The sequence below is a fragment of the Biomphalaria glabrata genome, chromosome 5 (genome assembly GCF_947242115.1).
Source record: "Biomphalaria glabrata chromosome 5, xgBioGlab47.1, whole genome shotgun sequence".
NCBI lineage: Eukaryota > Metazoa > Mollusca > Gastropoda > Planorbidae > Biomphalaria > Biomphalaria glabrata.
The window spans coordinates 17,639,879-17,660,346 of record NC_074715.1 but is presented as its reverse complement, the minus strand read 5'-3'; the positions used below and the strand labels follow the sequence as shown (position 1 = coordinate 17,660,346).

The 20,468-nt window shown below is 36.3% G+C and overlaps 1 protein-coding gene across 3 annotated transcripts; it reads right to left on the bottom strand.

The window, feature by feature from the left end:
- Positions 1-1,692: 1,692 nt before the first annotated feature.
- Positions 1,693-9,395, bottom strand: LOC106064362 (uncharacterized). 3 transcript variants are annotated; one of them, XM_056031281.1, is made up of 4 exons: positions 9,229-9,395; positions 6,399-8,313; positions 3,593-3,690; positions 1,693-2,345 (listed from the first exon to the last, which is right to left on the bottom strand). In XM_056031281.1, exons 2-4 carry the CDS (start codon positions 8,253-8,255, stop codon positions 1,952-1,954), a joined length of 2,349 nt encoding a protein of 782 aa, XP_055887256.1. In that variant the 5' UTR covers positions 8,256-8,313; positions 9,229-9,395; the 3' UTR covers positions 1,693-1,951. The 3 variants fall into 3 exon arrangements, with proteins under 3 accessions (XP_055887256.1, XP_055887257.1, XP_055887258.1); XM_056031282.1 differs by having other exon boundaries at positions 9,234-9,395; XM_056031283.1 differs by having other exon boundaries at positions 2,160-2,345; positions 3,636-3,690.
- Between the last annotated feature and the right edge of the window lie 11,073 nt (positions 9,396-20,468).

Sequence of the window (20,468 nt, the reverse complement as noted above, 5' to 3'; positions counted from 1 at the left end):
AGCTGCTTTGTGCCCTGTAGTTGTGAATTGAGTGCATTGAGATGTTGCGTGATGTCAGTAAGAAAAGCAAGATCCGACAAAACAATTGGGTCACTGAGCTGAGGTATGTCTCCGTCTTTCATTGCCATGAGCAATGCTATTTCCCGTCTCAGTTCAAAAAATTACTGCAGCATCTTTCCACGACTCAACCATCTGACTTCCGTATGATACAGCGACTCTCCGTATTCCGTTTCTAAATCAGCTAGACATGACACAAACTGTCTGTGGTTGAGACCCTGTGCACGTATGAAGTTCACCGTCTTCACGACAACATCCATCACGTTCTTCATTTGTAGACTTTTGCCACAGAGTGCTTCTTGGTGCAGAATTCAGTGTATGGCTGCAAAAGGTCCCGCCAAGCTGAGCTGATACCATTTCTCTACAATTAATCCAACAACACCAACCTTCTCTGAACACATTGCTGGTGCACCGTCCGTAGCCACTGAAACAAGTTTTTTCTACGGTAGCCCACACACCTGTCAATACAAGCTTCCAGTTCTTGAAACACGTCGCATCCAGTCGTCGTTCCTTTCATGGTAGTAAGTCCAATAGCTCTTCAACAATGTATGCGGTGTCTGTTACACCAGTAGACTCGTCCAGTGCAATGGAATATGCTACAAAGTTTTTTTGCAGCGGCAATCAGTTGCTGTTGAACATTTGTCGCTGACTCAGTGATCCTGTTTGCAACTGTGTTCGGAGACAAACTTATGCCTTCGAAGAGTTTCTTTTTCTTGGGGCAGATAATTTCACACGCCTGTAGCATACACTCTTTTACAATCTGGCCTTCAGTGAATGGTCGTGATGCCATCTCGCTAACATGTATATATGGATTTAATTCCCTTATTACATTATGACACATTTTACTCCCACTTCCCATTCTCGGATCAATTAGAAATTTTGCATAAGTATTCATAGTCGATGACAATACAGGAATAAATAAAATAATAAACAATTAGTTAATCCATAAGTATAATAAGTACTAATAAACTAATTTTGTTTTATATAGCAGTAGGGGAGCTAAACCCTTCCATTTTTATATATATGTCAGTAATTAGTAGTAGTTTCCCTTAGTCATTTTTTTAAAGTAATTTTTTGCTATTGGTTGTTTTACTCTTTGAAAACTTTGGTCATACTTGGCAATGTAAAAAAAAAATTTTTGTATTTGTAAATCTAAATCTAAATTCTTTTTTTCACCAAAATGTTCACAAATTCTTTTTTAAGTATACAAAATATTGCAGAACGCTGCCTGGTTAGACTTACGCACACAAGACTCAATGATCCCAGGTTCGTGCTCTGACAGCGTCATATCTCCCACTAAAAGAAGAGTTGGTGGTATAAGTTGAATTAGCCCCCTTTATTCCTTGTGGGTCGCCGCTGTAAAGCTTGAAGCTAACAATAGATAACTATAAAGCATTCTTTTTTCATAAGCGTTCCCTGGCACAGTGGTTAGTGTATTGGCTTGGGAACGCTGCAGAGGCTTTAGCCCTCGGTCTCAATTTCAGGTTGTTCACTTTTATTTTATAAAAGCATTTAAAAAATGATCCACATACCCTCTCCTATCTCCTCATACCCCTATCCAACTGACAAGTGATAGGATTATAGCGTATTTAAAAGTATATAGTATTTAAAAATAGACCAATCCATGAACGACCATTATGGTTGTAAATGTTTAGTATTATTTACCATACATGTACCACAACAACTAGATCTATGCAGAAATAAATAAAGTCACAATACAAAAACAACAAGAAATACTGATTGTTTACAAATGTTCACAAAAGGCCTATCATTGAGTACACCATTTACATAGCGGTATACATCGTGTCTATGTCATTTGATGAAATCGTATCATGTTTTCAATGTGTATCTATGTGCGCTGATCTAATGGTTGAACTTGTTATAAACTGATATTCTAATGACAATTGATAGGAGAATGCCCTATAAGAAAACAGAAGAGGTTGATACGCTTCTGAATCCCTTCCTTGCATAGTTGACCGAGCTGCACACTTTGGTAGTTTTGGTCTGATTTTACAAACAAGGCTGTCTCTGTTGTATTGTCCAGTGTTTTGTTCTCCACCGAATAAGTGATGTCTTGTATTTGGTCACTGGAAGTGCAACGATCCGTTTGAGCGCTGTGAACATGTTCTTTATATGGCAGAAACTCTTCAACACATAAACATTGACTGAGCGGCACACATGTTGGAGGACTCACACATCTGTTGACAGTTACGACACGTACAGACTTCATTGCCAAGTTTTCATTGCCGATCATGCCAGGAATAAATTCCAAAATTGCTTTGAAATGGCTGAGAAGAAAATCACAAATGTTATCTGTTGGTAATGTTCAGTCATTTAATCACAACAGAAGTTTATGTAATAAGATATGAATAATAAAAGACTTATAGATCTAGCCTAAATGTCTCCTGTGTTATAACTGTTATACATTCAGTCTTATTTTACCTGTGTGTTATAACTGTTATACATTCAGTCTTATTTTACCTGTGTGTTATAACTGTTATACATTCAGTCTTATTTTACCTGTTTTAAAACTTGCTGTCTCCCGTGAGCACTCAAAACAAAAACTTTGAAACTATCCGATTATCACCCATTATACCATAGAGTGCCAAGAGGAAGAATGTCTCCTTTCAAAGTCTCGTTTTACAACATGTAGGTAGAAGCAATGAGGAGCTCTTTTAGATTTACATGTCACGTACTACATTGTGGAATAATGCAAATGTGACTTGAAATGCCATCTATGAGTAACAGTTGCTAATGTTTACCATACTAACCCATAACCAAGAGAAATTCAATTCTTATTTCTATATTTGTTTTTCTCACTAACGCGAAATCCATCCATGGTCTCCTTCTGTCGCTAAGCGATCATAGATCATGTCACAGAAACGGGATAAAAGTCTGGGTATTAGCTATTGATGGAACTATGTCGCCCACACAGAAGTTCCCCCTCTCCACACAGAATATGTGTCCAAAACAACGACAGGAGCTTATACAGGAGGCCAATTCAAGCGCTACAAAGACACTCTCAAGGAATGCGATATCGACATTCACGGCAAGGAAGCACTAGCTCTCGATCGCTTCTCATGGCGTGAAGCTGTGAGTCTCGGAGTCTCGAGATTTGAAGCAAGAAGAGTGGCCAGGGTGAAAGAGCGCCAAACCAACAAAAAGCTGAGAGAAGAAGCAGGCCTTTCTGCAACTGACCAAACCCACCCATACCACGTATGCGACCGGCTTTTTAAAGCGAGGATTGGACTTTACAGTCATCTTCGAGACCATAGGAAATGAGAAATGTGCTCATCTTCGACCACGAAGGAGGAGCTATATATATAACTATCTATCTATTCATACAGCCTGTTCTATTCAAAGTGTTCTATTCCTACAGGCTCTTTGGTGGCCAACCCACAGGGCATGTGCTCGAGCGTTTATAGGCCAGTCTGCCCCTTCTGTGTAAAATGTTTGGGAGAAAATATTTTATTCGCTTTGTTTTTTGTTGTTTTCAAGTTAACAATGTCTGCTGCATTTCTAACTGTATACTGACCAATCGCGTGGCTCATTGCCAAGCAGAAGTAAAAGCAGCTTACACTTTTTCATTTCTTCTAACTGAAGATTTACTTCAGGACCAGACAGACAACTTGTCTGAAATAAAAAAAAAGAAAGAAAAATTAAAAGAAATATATTTAATAAATGAGATTTTTTTCTATCAAAGATAAGATAAGATTCAAACGTGTTTCATTGACAAATGCTCGATTCTAAAATTGTTAAGTTTAATATTAAGTAAACACAAAAGAGGAAAGTTTCTTCTTTTAGACCTTACGATTTATAGGGCAGATAATGTTAAGGTCATCTGTTTGTTTAGCCAACGATTAATTAGCAGGGTGCCATGTGGCAAGCGCAACGACCAACCGCTTTTACTTTCCCCAACTTAAGTCAGGTACCCATTAGAGTTGGGTGGGCTCAATGGCGCCCTAAAAATCCGAAATTCAAAATCCCAGTCTTCACTAAGATTCGAGCCCAGGTTTGGAAGCCAAGCGCTTAACCACTCTACCACAGCGCCCCCCCTCCCTAATTTTAATACTAGTATTGCATAAACTTATGTATTATGTATTTTTTTAAATGAAAATTCTGTTAGTAGTTAAAGTCATCATTTAAAGGTAAGTGGAATCGAATATTCAAGTGGTGTAACACTCATTGGTGTGACACTGTATTTTTTTTTTGACAGCATACTTGATGCAAGACACACTGATCAGATAATAATAATAATAATAATAATAATCTTTATTATCCGTAAGGAAATTTGTCTTACAATTTGTGCATTACACCAAACAAAAAACATTATAACTATAAGAAACCAAAGTGTACATTCACACCAGACTCACTCATAATTTACATGTGACAAAGTTTATACCAGATTGTTCTTATTTAATGATTTGATTGCCAGGGGATATCTGACCATTCACTTAATCTTGCTTAGCTTTTGTGTACTTTTGAAAGTATTTGCTTTTCTTTGCTGCTATACCCGATGACAAAATAGCCAAGGTGCAGCGAATTCAGAACAACGCCACACGAATAGTCCATCGGAAAACAAAACTAGATTCTGCTTTTGTTCTTTTGCGCACACTCCATTGGCTTCCTGTGAAAGCAAGAATTAACTACAAGTTGTCCGTATTTTGTCATCAGTGCATCTACAATAAAAAAAAATGCCCTTGTACCTTAGTGAATTGATCACTCCATGTGTCCCTCAGAGAACACTGCGCTCCTCAGAGAGCCCTGCGCTCCATGGACTCGACGGTTCTGGTGATGTCACGTTTCTTCCTCAAAAGTAACTGTCTGTGGGCTTTTTAAGTAAACGGACTAAAGGTGGGGGACTCACTCCCCATTGATCTCAGACAACATGCTACACTAAATAGTAAATCGTAAACTGGTGGACATGTTTTATAGCAACACGTAAATGCATTTACCAAGATGACTGCACTCTTCATTCTTGTTCAAAGACACTTTCACATTGATCATCTCGAAAGAAAGCTAGCAAGGATTTCTCCTCCAAGACAGAAAGAAATGTTTCCTTTTCTAGACTTTAACTAAATATAATAATAATTATAATTATGTGCAAATGAAAACTAATATTCACGTGCCATAGAATATTTCACACTTTTTATTGTACAAAAAATTTCCAACCTACAATAAAGCGTACATGGTCAGCCATCAACCCCTGATTAGCTTATTCTAGTTTGTTACAATAATAGTCAGCAAATTTATATGTTTTTTTAGGAGCTCTCAAAAGGGGAATAGCCACTTTTAGTTTTGTGTGGTCTGTCCGCCCGTTCGTCCCTTTTAAATCTCCTATACTAGAAAAGATATTGAAAATCCAACATGATATTTTAGACCCTTCAAAGCTCTGATGCAACTGGTCCTTTTTTCTTTTCTGAAAGCGAAAAGTTTAATTTTTTAAAATCACTTATGCAAGCAGTTTTTTTAAGAGAAAAAAAAGCTAATTATTATGCATTATAAGTTAGATCAAATTTAAAACAAATAGCAGTCTTGTAAACTTCATTTTCTTGAACATAGAGCCAGATGTACAATGTACGCCCAATTTTTTTTTTATTAATTTTTTTTTTTTTAGGATTCGAATAAGAGATTGAGCCTTTTCAAAACAATTACATCAATTATAAGACTTCAGTTAGGTCAGGAGAGGCGCGGTAGTTGAGCGGTAAAGCGCTTAGCTTCCGAACCGGGGGTCCCGGGTTCGAATCCTGGTGAAGACTGGGATTTTCAACTTCGGAATCCTTGGGCGCCTCTGAGTCCACCCAGCTCTAATGGGTACCTGACATTAGTTGGGGAAAAGTAAAGGCGGTTGGTCGTTGTGCTGGCTACATGACACCCTCGTTAACCGTAGGCCACAAAAACAGATGAACTTTACATCATCTGCCCTATAGACCACAAGGTGTGAAAGGGGAACTAGTTAGGCCAGGTTCACATCTAACTTTGCATTCACTTGCACTTATCCTTTGATCTGCTGGACCGTTGGGGCACTACACAAGATCTGTCAATCTTCTTTCTCCATTCTTATCTCTCATTTGTCTTTGATATAATTTCATTCGGATGTTCTTTCTGAAAATATGGAAGCCTGCCTGGGTGGACCACTTCGGGGGCCGATTTTGAGTTTGTGTTTCCACACAAACTGTCTTTGTAACCTTGTTTTGTTTTGTTACTATGTGTCTTTACATTGGTGTGTGATAGTGCTAGAAATTTATTAGCAGTAATTTGTGACCGTGAATACATTGAAGCAATGAAGGTAGAGGAAATGAGAGCTTTTATTTACAACATCAACTAAAGGGAAGACAAACCTTGATATTTATACTGGTCTCTAGACTGAAAATATTACTGCAAATACCGTACAGTTGCTTGGCTACACAAGTCACGTGAGAAGTTTCCTCTTCCGTATCATGACTGTCGTCATAGAGAATTAGTACATCTGCAGGTTTGTTTACATCGATATAGTGGTCGAATATTGCTTTGAAAATGTAACGAGGGTTGAACCCTTCATTACCCAAGCAATTGGCCGCCATATAAAGCTGTACCTTTAACGTTAATTCAGCGTCTATGACGGCAGGTACCGGAAGTGTGTTGAGCATGTTCAAAAAACCATAGGCGTTGGTCACCTCTCCCTCTGCTAGGTAACTCTCCAATGCTTGCGTAGCTATCCCAGAATGCAGTATTTCGTCGTTACTCAAATCTTTGATAACTTTCAGAACTTCTTGGTGCTCTAGCGCCACGCCGAGCAAGTGAACCAGCTTCTTGACCATGATGGGAGATTTGTCTTCACCCTCGTACTTTGACTTCAGCGTTTTCAGAGCTTTCCATTCTGACTGAGACAGTCGTTTTAATGCCGACACGGAGGACACCAGCTGAGTCTGCAAGCCGACGGCTTCGATTAGCTTACTCTCAGCTCGACTCATGTAATCATTTCTCTTTTGAGGATCAAGTTCCATATCATGGAGCTCCATCAGACACAGCCCAGCCTGCTCTAGTGAATCAATAATTAAGAACAAGCAACCATCTTTCCTGGTATCCGACTCGACCACTTTGTTAAATTCAGCCAAAGCTTCTTTGACATTTCCAAGAGATTTGTACAGTTTTCCAAGGTCAAACGTTGCAGGCAAATTGTAATTATCCGAAATTTTAATGGCAGTTTTTAGATTTTCTATTGCCTTATTAATCATTGCATCCTCAGCATCGACTTTGTCTTTGACTTTCGCAGCTTCTTGGCAAACATAGGTGTGACGTTCATGTTTCGCTAGTTGAATATAACCTACTGCTAGATTATGATAGGCAGTAGTGCTTTCTTTTAATTTTAACGCTTTTGTGAGTAAGTCAATGCCTGTTCTTACATTGTCTTCATTACCTAAACACAGTATACGGCCACAGGCAGTCAAAACTTTTGCATCTTGTCCACCTGTAGTCAGTGCCTTGTCGATCAGAGTTTCAATGCTTTGATCATTCCACAAGTAGTCACTTTTCCCGAGTATAGAACTGGCATCGTGGTATAGAACCACCAACTCACTGTAAGCTCTTGCAACCAGTACTGGATGTCCTGATTCTTCGATGACTTCATAAAAACAGTGTTGCGCCGACTTCACATAGTCCTCTATACTGACGCAACATTGCGTGCATGATAGTGTGTTGGGATGAACCAGTCGACGATAGCTGAGTCCCAAATAAAACAGAGATAAAAACCGATAAGAACCGTGAAGTTTTTCGATAATATCTTCAAAATAGTCTATAGCCTTTTGCAAATTTTTTGCACCGCCAAGCCTTAAACAGCTGTAGGCCTGCTGTGCTTTTGCCAGAGCTGTATCATTCTCTGAAGGAGTCGCCAAAAGTTGCATATATTGATCCGTTTCAATCTCTCGGCCTAGTTTTTTCAAAACATGTATCCTATTGCCAATGCATACCAAAGACAAATTCTTTGTTAAAGATTCATTGTTAAACTGTAATGCCTCATCATAATTCATAAGTTTAAAATGAACCCAAGTCAGAAGATCAAGTAACCAGCCCGTTTCCTCTGCCTGTGCTTCTTGCTTCAAGTCTTCCTTAAGTTTATGACTAAGTTCGCGGTATCTATTGGATTGAACTTCTGAGAATGTCATGTTGAACAGACATGGCGGAGACACTTCTGCGACAGAACTTTTAATTGCAGACATTTTCTAGCTCTATCATTAAAGTTTGTTTTGTAAATATGGTCTGTCATTCTCACTGGTCCTGCAAAGGAAAAGTAGATCAACTTTACAAAATAAGTCTTTAACAATTAAACGGATGTTAGTCACATTAGAAGACGCGATACTTATTCCAGCAAATGATTTTTTGTGTTCAAGACAGCAGGCGTACATCGTGGGATAATTCTTCGACTTGTCTGCCCTTGCTTCTAAACACAAGTGGCCACGTATATAAAACGAGAGAGAGAAACAACTAAATGCAATCTGAACAGCTGGGAAAGTAAGAAGTCTTCTAGAGCAGCGTCTTAGCATTCTTTAGGAAACAAAATGTCCGGTGTCACATATTAGGTAAAAGAAAAGGCTGTACATAAAGCCACAATTACTATATATATAATGATTAGCCCTATAGCTGAACCATTTATTGAAAAGTTGTATATATTTTGTTAATGTTTTATTTACAAATGTAGGCTACTAAGTTTATTTCTATTTTAAAAAAAAACTCTTTCCTTTCCCACCCCCTCCAAAAAATAACATATTTTAATGAATGTTCGGGTTTTAAACGCACACAACATAATCTGCATCAAATCTTATCTTTCATCTCTATCTTTTGAAGAATGTGTTCTATTTATAAAGACAGCTCATTCAGGGAACTCCCGAAATAATCTTGACGTTAAGTGAAACATTCTGCAATCAATGAATGTATAAATTTGTTTGTGATTTTTTTCTTTTAATGAAACTTGCGTATTATAGGATCAGGAAGTTCCTTCAGTAATGAAGAGTATTAGGCTACATCCTAACCGAGACGTCTTGAAGTAAGGCAAATATATGGCATGAGTAAAGGTTAAAACTCTGGACCATCTTGAAGAACGTGCGTAGTGCATAGCACAAGACAGGCAGCAACCTGATAGGCCTATGCTGTTAGTATTAGTAGATAACTATCTATCTAAATGTACTACAATACCTTACTTCATTCTTTTTTCTCTATTGCTTTCCACAATGCTCCTATTGAGAGACTATCATGACATTGTTGGCCTCAAACCAAAATGTCACTGAACTGAGAAATTCCAGTATCCAAGAGTCAATAATCACTAAAAATAGATTCTAGCTCCGTAGTCTTGGCATAAGCTTATTGTAGGGGTGGGTAAATTACGGCCCGAGGGCCACGTGCGGCCCGCCGAAGTGTTTTATGCGGCCCGCCGACGCCTAAAGAAATCAGGTATTCCCACACATTACACAAATACAAATGCAATTAAATAAATAATTGTAAATATTTATACGTCCAGAAATTATTGAAACTTTTGATTCTTATTACTTATCATGAAGAGCCTAAATAAACATTGTCTTTAAACGTCATTCTAAAACTTTTAAAGTAAACGAAGATTATTCTTAATGGCAATATTTCGAAACATTCAGTCAAAGACAAACACAAGCCAGTATTTATTCAATTCTATCAAAAAGTGTTAGGTCGGCTTGTACAAGATGGCAAGTGTAACAACTAATGGAGCTCGTGCTTTGACTAAGAAAAACAGGCTTTTTAATCAAAGAAAGCATTGAATATCATATATATTGTTGGAATTGATTTCTCAATGATCTTATTGGCACAGGGCCAGCCTTAGGCATAGACAAACTGCTTAGGGTCCCCAATTGGTGAGGGCCTTCCACTAGTCTCTGGTCCGTCATTTTAGAGAAGAAATAGCGAAACTTTTCCTCAATGTTATTGTTGAAGTACAATAGGTTTTAAATAAATTGAATAATTTTACTGTTGTCGCTTTTTTTTTAATTAAAAAAAATTTTAATTTGGTGCTACCAAATTCACTATAACGGCCATGACTGGCAGTTCCGAGAAGTAATTGAAGATTTGGAACAAAACATTCCGATGTTCGGTTACCAGTATTATCCGCTGGCCTTTAAGAATATGGAATCTCAAGGAAGAAATAGTCAGGTTCATTGAAGGACATTGACTGTGACTTTGTTACTAATATTTCTAATGAAGAGTTAAAGACAGACTTCATGTTTATCATTGGAAACATTTCAATGTTTTGTTTGCAATTGAAATGTATGTGCATCTTACATCTTTTCAAACAAAGTTATTCCACTTCTTGAGGCAGCGAGTGAAATCGCGTCTTATCATTTTCCTTAGCTGAAAGGTGAAACTATTTCTAGTGAAATGGATGAAATTACAAGAGTTATTTGGATTCCTTGATTGTGGACTTTGAAAGCAAATTTTAAGACGTCAAGAACTTGGAACTAGTTTTCAATACCATCAGCTTACCATTTAATGCAGAAGCTGATTCAGCTCCAGATGACATACCTCCAAGCAAATTATGACCTGAAAGAGAAATTCCAGTTAGTTCTTCCACAGAAGTTTCATGACTACCAGAAGCTGTATTCACATACTTAAGAAAACTTTGCTGCGAAGCTGTCACATTATTCGGAACCTAATTCATCTGTGAACAGGCTTTATTTCGTTTGTTTCAAAATTTTGAAGTGTTAGAACAGGTCGATGTTACTGACTGTAATTTGATAGCAGTCGCAAGAACAAAACAACTAGTAAGCTAGTTCTACAGTAACAGAACATTATGCATGGGTGTAAACAGTTAAATGCTTCACATTAAGTACAATTGTACTTTGAAATGTGAAATGTTGTGATGTAAAAAGACAATAACAAAATTAAAAAAAAATATTCCTAAAATTAGTTCAAGAAATTGCTAACTGTTATTGTAATTCCTCAATTAGGAGAATAATAAAAAGAATTTATACGGCCCGCCAGTCCCCAAATTTTTTTAATGCGGCCCTCGGTAGAAAAGGTTGCCCACCTCTGGCTTATTGTATAACATTTAAAAAAAAAGTAGTTATTATTATTTCCACATTTCCACGAGAGTTCAATCAAGTTGAATTCATGAGACATCAAACAGTTTGGTTATAAATAGTTTAATTTTAAAATATAACACCAGCTCTGACTAGCGAAGTCTTTCAAATTAGATTAACACTTATGATCGTCACAGAAGCAGAAGTGAATAATAATTATTGATCACGTGACTCTGAGATTCCTTCATTGAAACTGACTGACATATAAACTGACTTAGAAATATAGTTTACTTTTGATCCTTGCACTCTTCGCTTTTGAATAGACGTTTTTGTCTATGTTTTAAATTGATTGAAGATAAAAAAGGAAAACGCTGTCAAGAATTGGATTGTTAAAGCTTTTAGAATGGGACATGCTGAGTTATTTGTTTTGTCATCATCAACAACTGACCTGCTACTAATACACATACAAAAAATATTCGAATCAGGATTTGAGACACAAGAAAACATCCCTAATTCAAGACACCACATGATAGACTTGATTCAAGTCATAACATTATCCAAGTGGTCAAATATACTGCACTCCTAACTTGATACAAGACACAGCATGACCTACTTAATTCAATAAACGACATGGCTTATATAATGTATACTCGACATGCGTTACCTAATTCAAGGAACAACATGACCTACTTATTTTAAAATGACATGGCCTACTTAATTTAAAACACGACATGACCTATTTAATTGAAAATCCGACATGGCCTACTTAATTTAAAACAAGACATGGCCTACTTAATTTAAAACATGGTATGACCTACTTAATTTAAAACACGACATGGCCTACTTAAATTAAAACAGGACATGGCCTACTTAATTTAAAACATGATATGACCTACTTGATTTAAAACACGACATGGCCTACTTAATTTAAAACATGACATGACCTACTTAATTTAAAACATGACATTACCTACTTAATTTAAAACACGACATGGCCTACTTAATTCAAGACAGCTTATAACACTTCCATATACCCCAGCCATCTCTCAATCACTTGTCTACTTATCTATATATCTACCTTCTTATCTATCTATCTAGCTAGCTATCTATGAGTTTTATGATAGTTGAGAAATCATAATATGTTTCATTTACTATTAATATTTCAGTATATAGAACTTCTAGACGATTTTCATTTATTATTGAGAAAAAGGTTTGTGTATAAATGTAACAAGAGTGTTTCACAAAAAAATCCATGTCGCCTAGTCCAGACTGTATTCTGTGTTTTTTAATTTTTTATTAATGTGATGAAATACTCGAAACCTGTAGGCCCTGTTGAATGCTTTATAATCAATTTTTATTGCGAAAATGGGAAGTGACAATTCAAAGAAAGACTATTATGTTATTGCGAACTATTTACCTTGTTACGTCCCTTTTTCTATTTTCTTAATTTTAATTGATATTGGTTTCTACTTTCTCAGAAATTTCTCAGATATTATAATCAAGTATCAGAAAATTCCTCAAATATATTTTATAGCTATGTTAGGATTTATGCACTGGGTATATTATTACTACTATATTTAATTTTCGAAGAAAAGACATCATTTGAAATGGGTTATATGTCTACTGTTAAAAACGGTAACTATACAAAATTATTAGCTTTTCAATTATGATAGTTGTGTCCCCTGAGTAATAAAATGAAAAGTCTGGTTAAATAAACATTTACAGTAGGGCTGGCCAAACTTTTGTTTCCTATGTCTGGTCGTGTGATATGCGCTCTGGATTGTCATTTCGATGGTCCTGGGTTCGAACTCTGCCCGTTGCCCTCCCACACAGTCCTGCGGGAGGTTCGGGCTAGAATGTAATAATGTTTAATTCTGAAGGAACATCCGAAACATAAAATCCGATATGATCAAAATTTATACCATTTTTCTTTCCCTTATAATTCATAAGCGCGCGATAAACTTATACGTAATCTCTCAATGTCTGCATATCTGGGTATATTTGAAAGATATACTAGACCCGTATTTGATAGATTTATATATGATAGTGTGGCCAGGATTTCCCACAAAAAAATAGGAGAAACCTTACTGAATTATCGAGTTTGTATTGATTATTAGCAAAGATAACTAGAACAAGTGTTTTTAAGATCTAATCTGTAGTATTACAAAATAAATTCATTACATATCTTGAACAGTGCAATGTTGGCTTTCAGTAAGTAACAGTTTTTTTAACTTTCAAACAAATAGTAAAGAGTTCTTTTTCTGGATGGCAAAGCTTGCTCGCATCAATATGTTATTCCAAAGGGACAGACATAACTGATGGCACACTGTCTGGAAAATGTTTACATTGCAATAATCATTTCTAGTGAGATGTATTGGGTGTTGATAAGAGTCAAATGTCATTTTCAGTGGCAATGTTACTTTTACTTGATACAAATCTATGTCTGTATATTAAAAAGCATGTCAGAATATTTTGTTCTGGGTTAATGGAGAAATGGTCGTGTTCTGGGGTCGATTGTTATTATAATCTTGTTGGTCGATTTATGTATCGTAACTAGTAATGAGTTCAATTCCTGTGGAATTTTTTTTTCTAGAATTCGCTTACTTTTTATTCTTGACTAGCAGTCTCGCTTTTGCCCCTGTATTATCTCTGGTGATCGTGCCGACAAACTTCCTTGGTTATCTTATTGCTACCACGCAACACAACCTACTCAGTTCCGGTAAGTGCAGACGAGAGAGGTAATCTAATATTCCCATCAGTATTGAGATCTCCTAGAGTACACATATTGTAGTACCGATTGTTAGGTCCTACCACCAAGTCGTGTTTCACGGAGTGCCCAAATATCTTCTGACGTCAGAACCGTGCCCACACAAGTCGCCCGTCCGTCCCATCCCCTCTATCGTCAAGTCTTGACACGTGACCACTACTATTTCCTGCTATGACTTTAGTGAATACGACCGTAGACCAGACACTGAGTTCAATACTGACCACGCTTATGAGCCAATCCTAGAACCAGTGATCTGTCAGTCCATGTCCGGACTGGATGTCATATTGACCTTGGTATAACTATAGAGCATTGCCAATTGTATTTGAACTCATAATTTGTAAAGCTTGACGATACGTTGGTTTACGTAGTTCTACTTGTAGGTAGGTTAAAGGTTAGTTGATAGGTCATCTTAATTACATAAATTAAAAATAAAGTAGCTATTATACATAAAATACTGAACCATAATCTTCAAATACAAAAACAAAATGTAATAAAATACTCAGAAAGACACGAAGAAAAAGATTGATTCCTTGTTCCATATGCTAGGACAAATGTGTACAAATGCTCCTTTTTTCTTTGTGCCATTAGAGCATGGAATGGGCTGTCTGAGTCAGCCAGGAAAACCAGTGACTTGGCAGAATTTAAGTTTAAAACTATATTGACCTACTCAGTGACCTAGTGACATCTTTTTTTTAAAGTAACCTCTGTATTTCATATCTCTTAAAGCATGAATGATTTATTTCCTTTGTTGGTATCACACAAAATCATGAACTACCAATAATTAAATTTTAAAAAAATTGATTCATGTTTTATAAGGTACAATAAATATTGTTAAGTTTTAACTTGATTCAAGAATGGGTGCGGGAGAAATAATGTAATCGAGATTTTCACCAGACAGAGTAATTTGATATAATCTTTGTAGCTATAGTAAACAGTTCAAGGTTAGTTCATGTCTGAATCTGATCTATAAGTTAAGGAGCATTCAGTCTGTTGGAATCTTCGAAGTATTGAAAAAAAAAAAAAATCAAGAATTTCTGATCCTCAAAAAAAACAAGAAATTTTAAAACAGTTTTCTAAGCACGTGGAATAAACATTTAGAGAACAATATTTCAATGTCTCATTAAATAACAATAAAACAAGGTTACAAAGACAGTTTGAGTGGAGACAAACTCAAAATCGGCCTCCGAAGTGGTCCGCTCAGGCAGGTAAATAGGCAAGTTTCAATATTTTCAGAAAGAATATCAGATATTATGAACTACAAACTAGCAACAACTGCAACCCCATCTCCAACTACAACCCTATCTCCAACTACAACCCTATCTCCAACTGCAACCCTATCTCCAACTACAACCCTATCTCCAACTACAACCCTATCTCTGTCGATACGAAAAGAAGAGACGTGCTTTTGTATTGTGAGTTCCATTAACGACTTCATACCACTGGATACGGAGATTTATTGATATTATTATAATGTTACATTGTTAATATACATATGTATTTGAGATAATATACATATGTATTCAATGAACTGATAGTAAGAAATAGTTAAATGTGAAACTGATCTAACTGATGTCACTGAATGATTATCTAATTGATCTGCTAGTGTTTTTTAAAAGGCCAATCTCTCATTCAAAGCCACAACAAAAATTGTTTTCCCCTTTTTTTTTTTATTTTAGGAGACCTGAGTATTTGTGCATTGAATTTACACGTTTTCGTCATGGGTGTGATCATTTGGGGCTCATGGCCTCTTACGTGTCATTGTGGTACAGATAGTCTGAATAATAGGAAACATTATTTATTAATTGTTGTTTTAAATTAGATTCAAGTTCTATTCAGACTAAATATATTTTTTTCTCTTCCCCCCAAAAAAATAAAAAATTAAACAATTTGTTTCAAATGTAGGTAGCTAGTATAACAGAAAGTACCTTAGTTGGCAATAAAAATAAAAAAAAAAAAAAAAAAATTTAGACCAAAAATCTAATACCGTTTGCATAAAATGTGTTAGAATATGGGAAATAATTCCCTCCGTTATTTAATACTAATAGTGAATAGCTGTAAAAATGTTTTTTTTTTATGAAAATCTGTTTGCATAGCTAATTTTAAAAACAAAACTTGAAAAAGAAATTAAGTAGAAAGATCTAAAATATCATGATATCGGATTTTCAAGTTTATGAGCTCTGAACGGGACGGGACGACAGAAAACTAATAGAGGTTATTCCCCTTTCGGTGACGCTAAACCAAAGTATTAAAGAATAAGAGAATGAGAGAAGGAAATGATTGTTTGTTGTTATTGCTTTTGTTTTTTCTTTATTTCTTGTTTTGCTTATTTGCTTGTTTGTTTGTTTGTTTGTTTTTTTTGTTTGTTTTGTTTTTTAGTTTGTTTTTTGTTTACTTTGTCTATTTTCTATTTGATTGTTTACAATTGATGTATTTGTTGTTATTTGTTTGCTAGTCAGTTATTTGTTTGTTCGTTATTTAACTTTCTTGATGTTTATTTATTCACTCATTTCTCAAACGTATTCCTTTGAAAACAGATATTTGATTTCCATCAACTGCAGACACTTGAGACACTTGACTAGATCGCAATGACTGGATGACTCCCTTACACTTACACACACACATACACACACACACACTATACTCGGATGAAATTTCAGAACAGATTACAACTGCTTTGAAATTTATGGCTCCCAAAACAGACATATCAGAAAGCAAAAAAAAAGTCAAGCATGTAATAAATACACACCCTGGATTCAGGAAAGATGCAGTGGACCATGAACTATAAACACGATATTTTTAAATGTCGTAGACATGAGTAGGGTATCATTTGTTTATAGTCAATTCATTGTGCAATGATTTCTCTGTATCTTGACATTCCGAAAACACTTCAAAATATCTGCTGCATGGAATTCTGCAAGTGCTTTGTCATCCCGAATGTTCAGAAAACAAAAGCATGAAACGTCAACCTCTGGGACTGAAGGGGCCGCGCTCATATATCTCCCCACCACCCACCTTACCCCCTTCCTGGCTTCCTTTAGCCTACATATCGGTTGCCAGGATCAGGGGGCGCCAGTAAATCAAGGAATAAGATTAACCCTGCGTGTTTGAGAGAATCTTCTAACATGTGACATAGGATTAGCCTGCAGTAGTAACTTGACGTCATAAAGTGCTACCACAAGACATGCTATCTTGCTGCTTCCTTCAGGGTTAGCATTGCACGGTCTCTCTACATCCTGTTACAGTTTGTGTGAAATAAAAGTCTATAGCGGACAGTTATGTATAGACATTTAGAATGGTATGCACTTGTTCATTATAGTAGAGAACCATTGTGGGGCCATTGTGGGCGGTTATAACGTTACAGATAAAAAGTGTAATGAACTTTCTTCATAGCTTCCCCTTCTATTGTTTACCTCCCTTTTTAACCGATTTAAAATGGTGGGACTCCGAATATTGATTTATCCCATGGAAATGACATTACAATAGTGTACATTCCGGAATCTTAAAGTTTGTTAAACAACTGCGCAGCATTGCTATCAAGACGTCATATATATTACACAAGAATTTGTCAAGTAAAAAAAAAAGGTTTATCCTTTCAGACTTTGCGATGTATGGAGCAGATGACGTAAAGGTCATCTGTTTCTATGGCCCACGGTTAACGAGGTTGTCATGTGGCCAGCACAACGACCAACCGCCTTTAATTTTCCCCAACTAATGTCAGGTACCCATTAGCGATAGGTTGACGCAGAGGCGCCTTAAATCACTAGGATTCGAACCCGGGACACTCCGGTTTCGGAAGTCAAGCGCTTTACCACGTAGCCACCACGCCTCCCTCTCAAGAATTTAATAATAACTATTATCTTATCTTATCGTATCTTATATATTACAGACATTACTTTTAAAAAAAAGATAATTACGTCTTACGCATTTCTTTGTTAATCTAGTCATATATGTTAATCAATGACTTTAACTCTGCTAGGTCGTTGGTCTTCCTGGCTGATTCAGGCAACCCAGTGCATTCTCTAATGGCACTAGGGAAGAAGGAGCACTTGTACGAATGTGTTCTAGTGTATGAAATAAGAAATGTACCTCTATCTTTGTGTCTTTCTGGGTATTTCATTAGGTATATTAGATTTTAGTGGCTTATCATCCAGAATTGGTTAGTTAGTTGTCATTTGTTTAAATATGCGTTTATTTAAAAGCCCTTTTTTAAGAGAAATATTTGAGATTTAGCAAAGGTCTTAAAAAAAAAAAAAAAAAGCAACAAACGATGTAACCAAAACTTGTTCCAATTTGTTCAATTAACATGTGTCAATTTAACTTTAAATTAAACAAAAAACAAAGTCCTGCACCATAGGAAGGAATCTTTAACTAAATTGAATAAATGTATAAAATGCGATTCTAAGTTAACCTTCTTATAGTGTTATAAGTTTCTTTTGAAAAGTGAACACAAAATAATAAAAAAATTGAAGGGCCAGAACTGCCCTACCAACTTCTCTAACAAATGTTGCTTAGATTTCATTCTCTGTTGTAAACTTACTGTATCAACCTGTTTTTCTGTTTAGATTTGGAAAGAAAAGTTGCGATGTAACATCAGATTACATCAAGGTCAAAAAAGCGCAATTTTATCTCGGCATTTATGTTGCGCTCCTTATTAATGGCCACATTTTTGTATGGTATCGAATCTTGGACGCTAACTACAGAGCTAGAGAGGAGGATCCTAGCCATGAGATCACCTCTCACCGACAAAATGAGGAAATCCAAAACAGGATACAATGGCGATTCGGCACCACGATGACCTGCTGACCAAACTTAAGCTGTAGGGCCATATCGCGATGACCTCAGCGCTCAATAAGACCTTCCTGCAGGTAACAGTACCAAGGCAAAGAAGCTCGAAGAGGCAGACAGAGCAAGCGATGGGAAGACAACATGCGGAATGGAAGAGAATCTAGCGAAAGGCAAAAGAAGAGAGGAATGAAGAGAGACTGTCGACAGATTATGTGTGGTGCCCCACGATAGGTGAAGGTGAAAGGTAAATCAGAACTAGTAGCTTATACGACCATAGATGAATTGAAATATTAACTTATTATTTACACAGACTACATAATTTAGAAGCAAAAGTCAAGTAATCGCCCCCCTCCTCCCCCACTTTGTTTTCTTTCCTTCTCCCTGTTTCACGTGTACTAGAATGTACCAACATTGACCTACTTATAAGTGGAGTAATGTCCCACAATACCTTGTACTTAGATACACCAGACTTATACTATAACAAATACTCGAGGGAGAAAAATGGTTTTGCTATATTTTTTGTGCGTTCTGGATGAAAAGAATGTAAACTGTTTAAAGACATCGGAGGGCGCTGGGGCGTTCATAGAGACCCCAAGGGATGGTATGGCAGCAGCTGTGACGTGCATATCTTTCCCCGGCGACACTAGGTACCTCATATTTACCTGGCCTGACCTAATTCTGAAGGCTTAAAGAGAAATTCTTGAAACAAAATATCTGTAGGTGGACACACACAAAAAAAAACAAAGAGAGAAAAGACAAATGTTGAGTTAGATCTGGGTTTTAAACACCCAGAATGGAGTATGAAACAGATTTACAAACTGACACAAGTGCACAGAACTAAAAATGTTCATACATAGCCGACAAACTCTATGTAGATAGCTTCTTGGTAGATCCGGTGCACACACACACACACACACACAAAAGTGGATCTTTTTTTTTTAAAGTCTATGATCAATTCTGCTCTCTTCTTAGTATTGTAGAATTAACATTTCTCAACTTTTCCGATAATAGCAGCAAATCATTAAAATGTGGAGGCTGCCTTGGACAAATGGTTAAATTTTTTAATTGTTTTATTAGGTACATTAAATAATTGTAAAAAGTTTCAACTTTATCCGAGAATGGGTGTAGGGGAAATAACAAGTACACTTATCTAGGGGACACCCCCCCACACACACACACACACATATCTAGACATATCTCTTAAGACTGAAGGATATATTTTCGCTAATAGAGGAGATTTGATACGAAGACTAACTGCCACGCAATGAGATAGTGTTTCAATGATAGCTCAATTCTTTTTGTTTGAGTTGGCAACAAGTGAAGTTCAATTGAGCGTCCTTGACATTGTATAGTTTACTGTGAAAATCTTCAATAGATATTTTATCTGTAGGCATGTTCGTGCACAACTGCACTGCATTATGGGTGACGCTGAGTCTCAAAAGCTTGAACAGTGACAAGTTTCTACATCTCAAATGTAATACACTGTTCACACAAGGATAACAACAGTTTCCCTTCCCACTTTTCTCGTCTGCTGGGATCAGCTCACATAATAACTGAATTGAATTTTTTTTTACAAAGATTATATCAACTGTGTCTGTCTGTATAGTAAAAAGTTTATACGCGTTATTTCTCCCACACCCAATGTCGAATTAAGCTGAAATTTAGCACAATCATTTCTTTTACCTGACAACAAAGAATCAATTTAAAAAAAAAAAACCAAATAGTTAAATAACTTTGGTAATTAATTATTTTGTTTGGTATCCTGAATAAGGTAAAGAAATCGGACGTTACAGATGTGGTGGTATAATCTGAATCAGTTCCCTGAGTGAACATTATTTTTT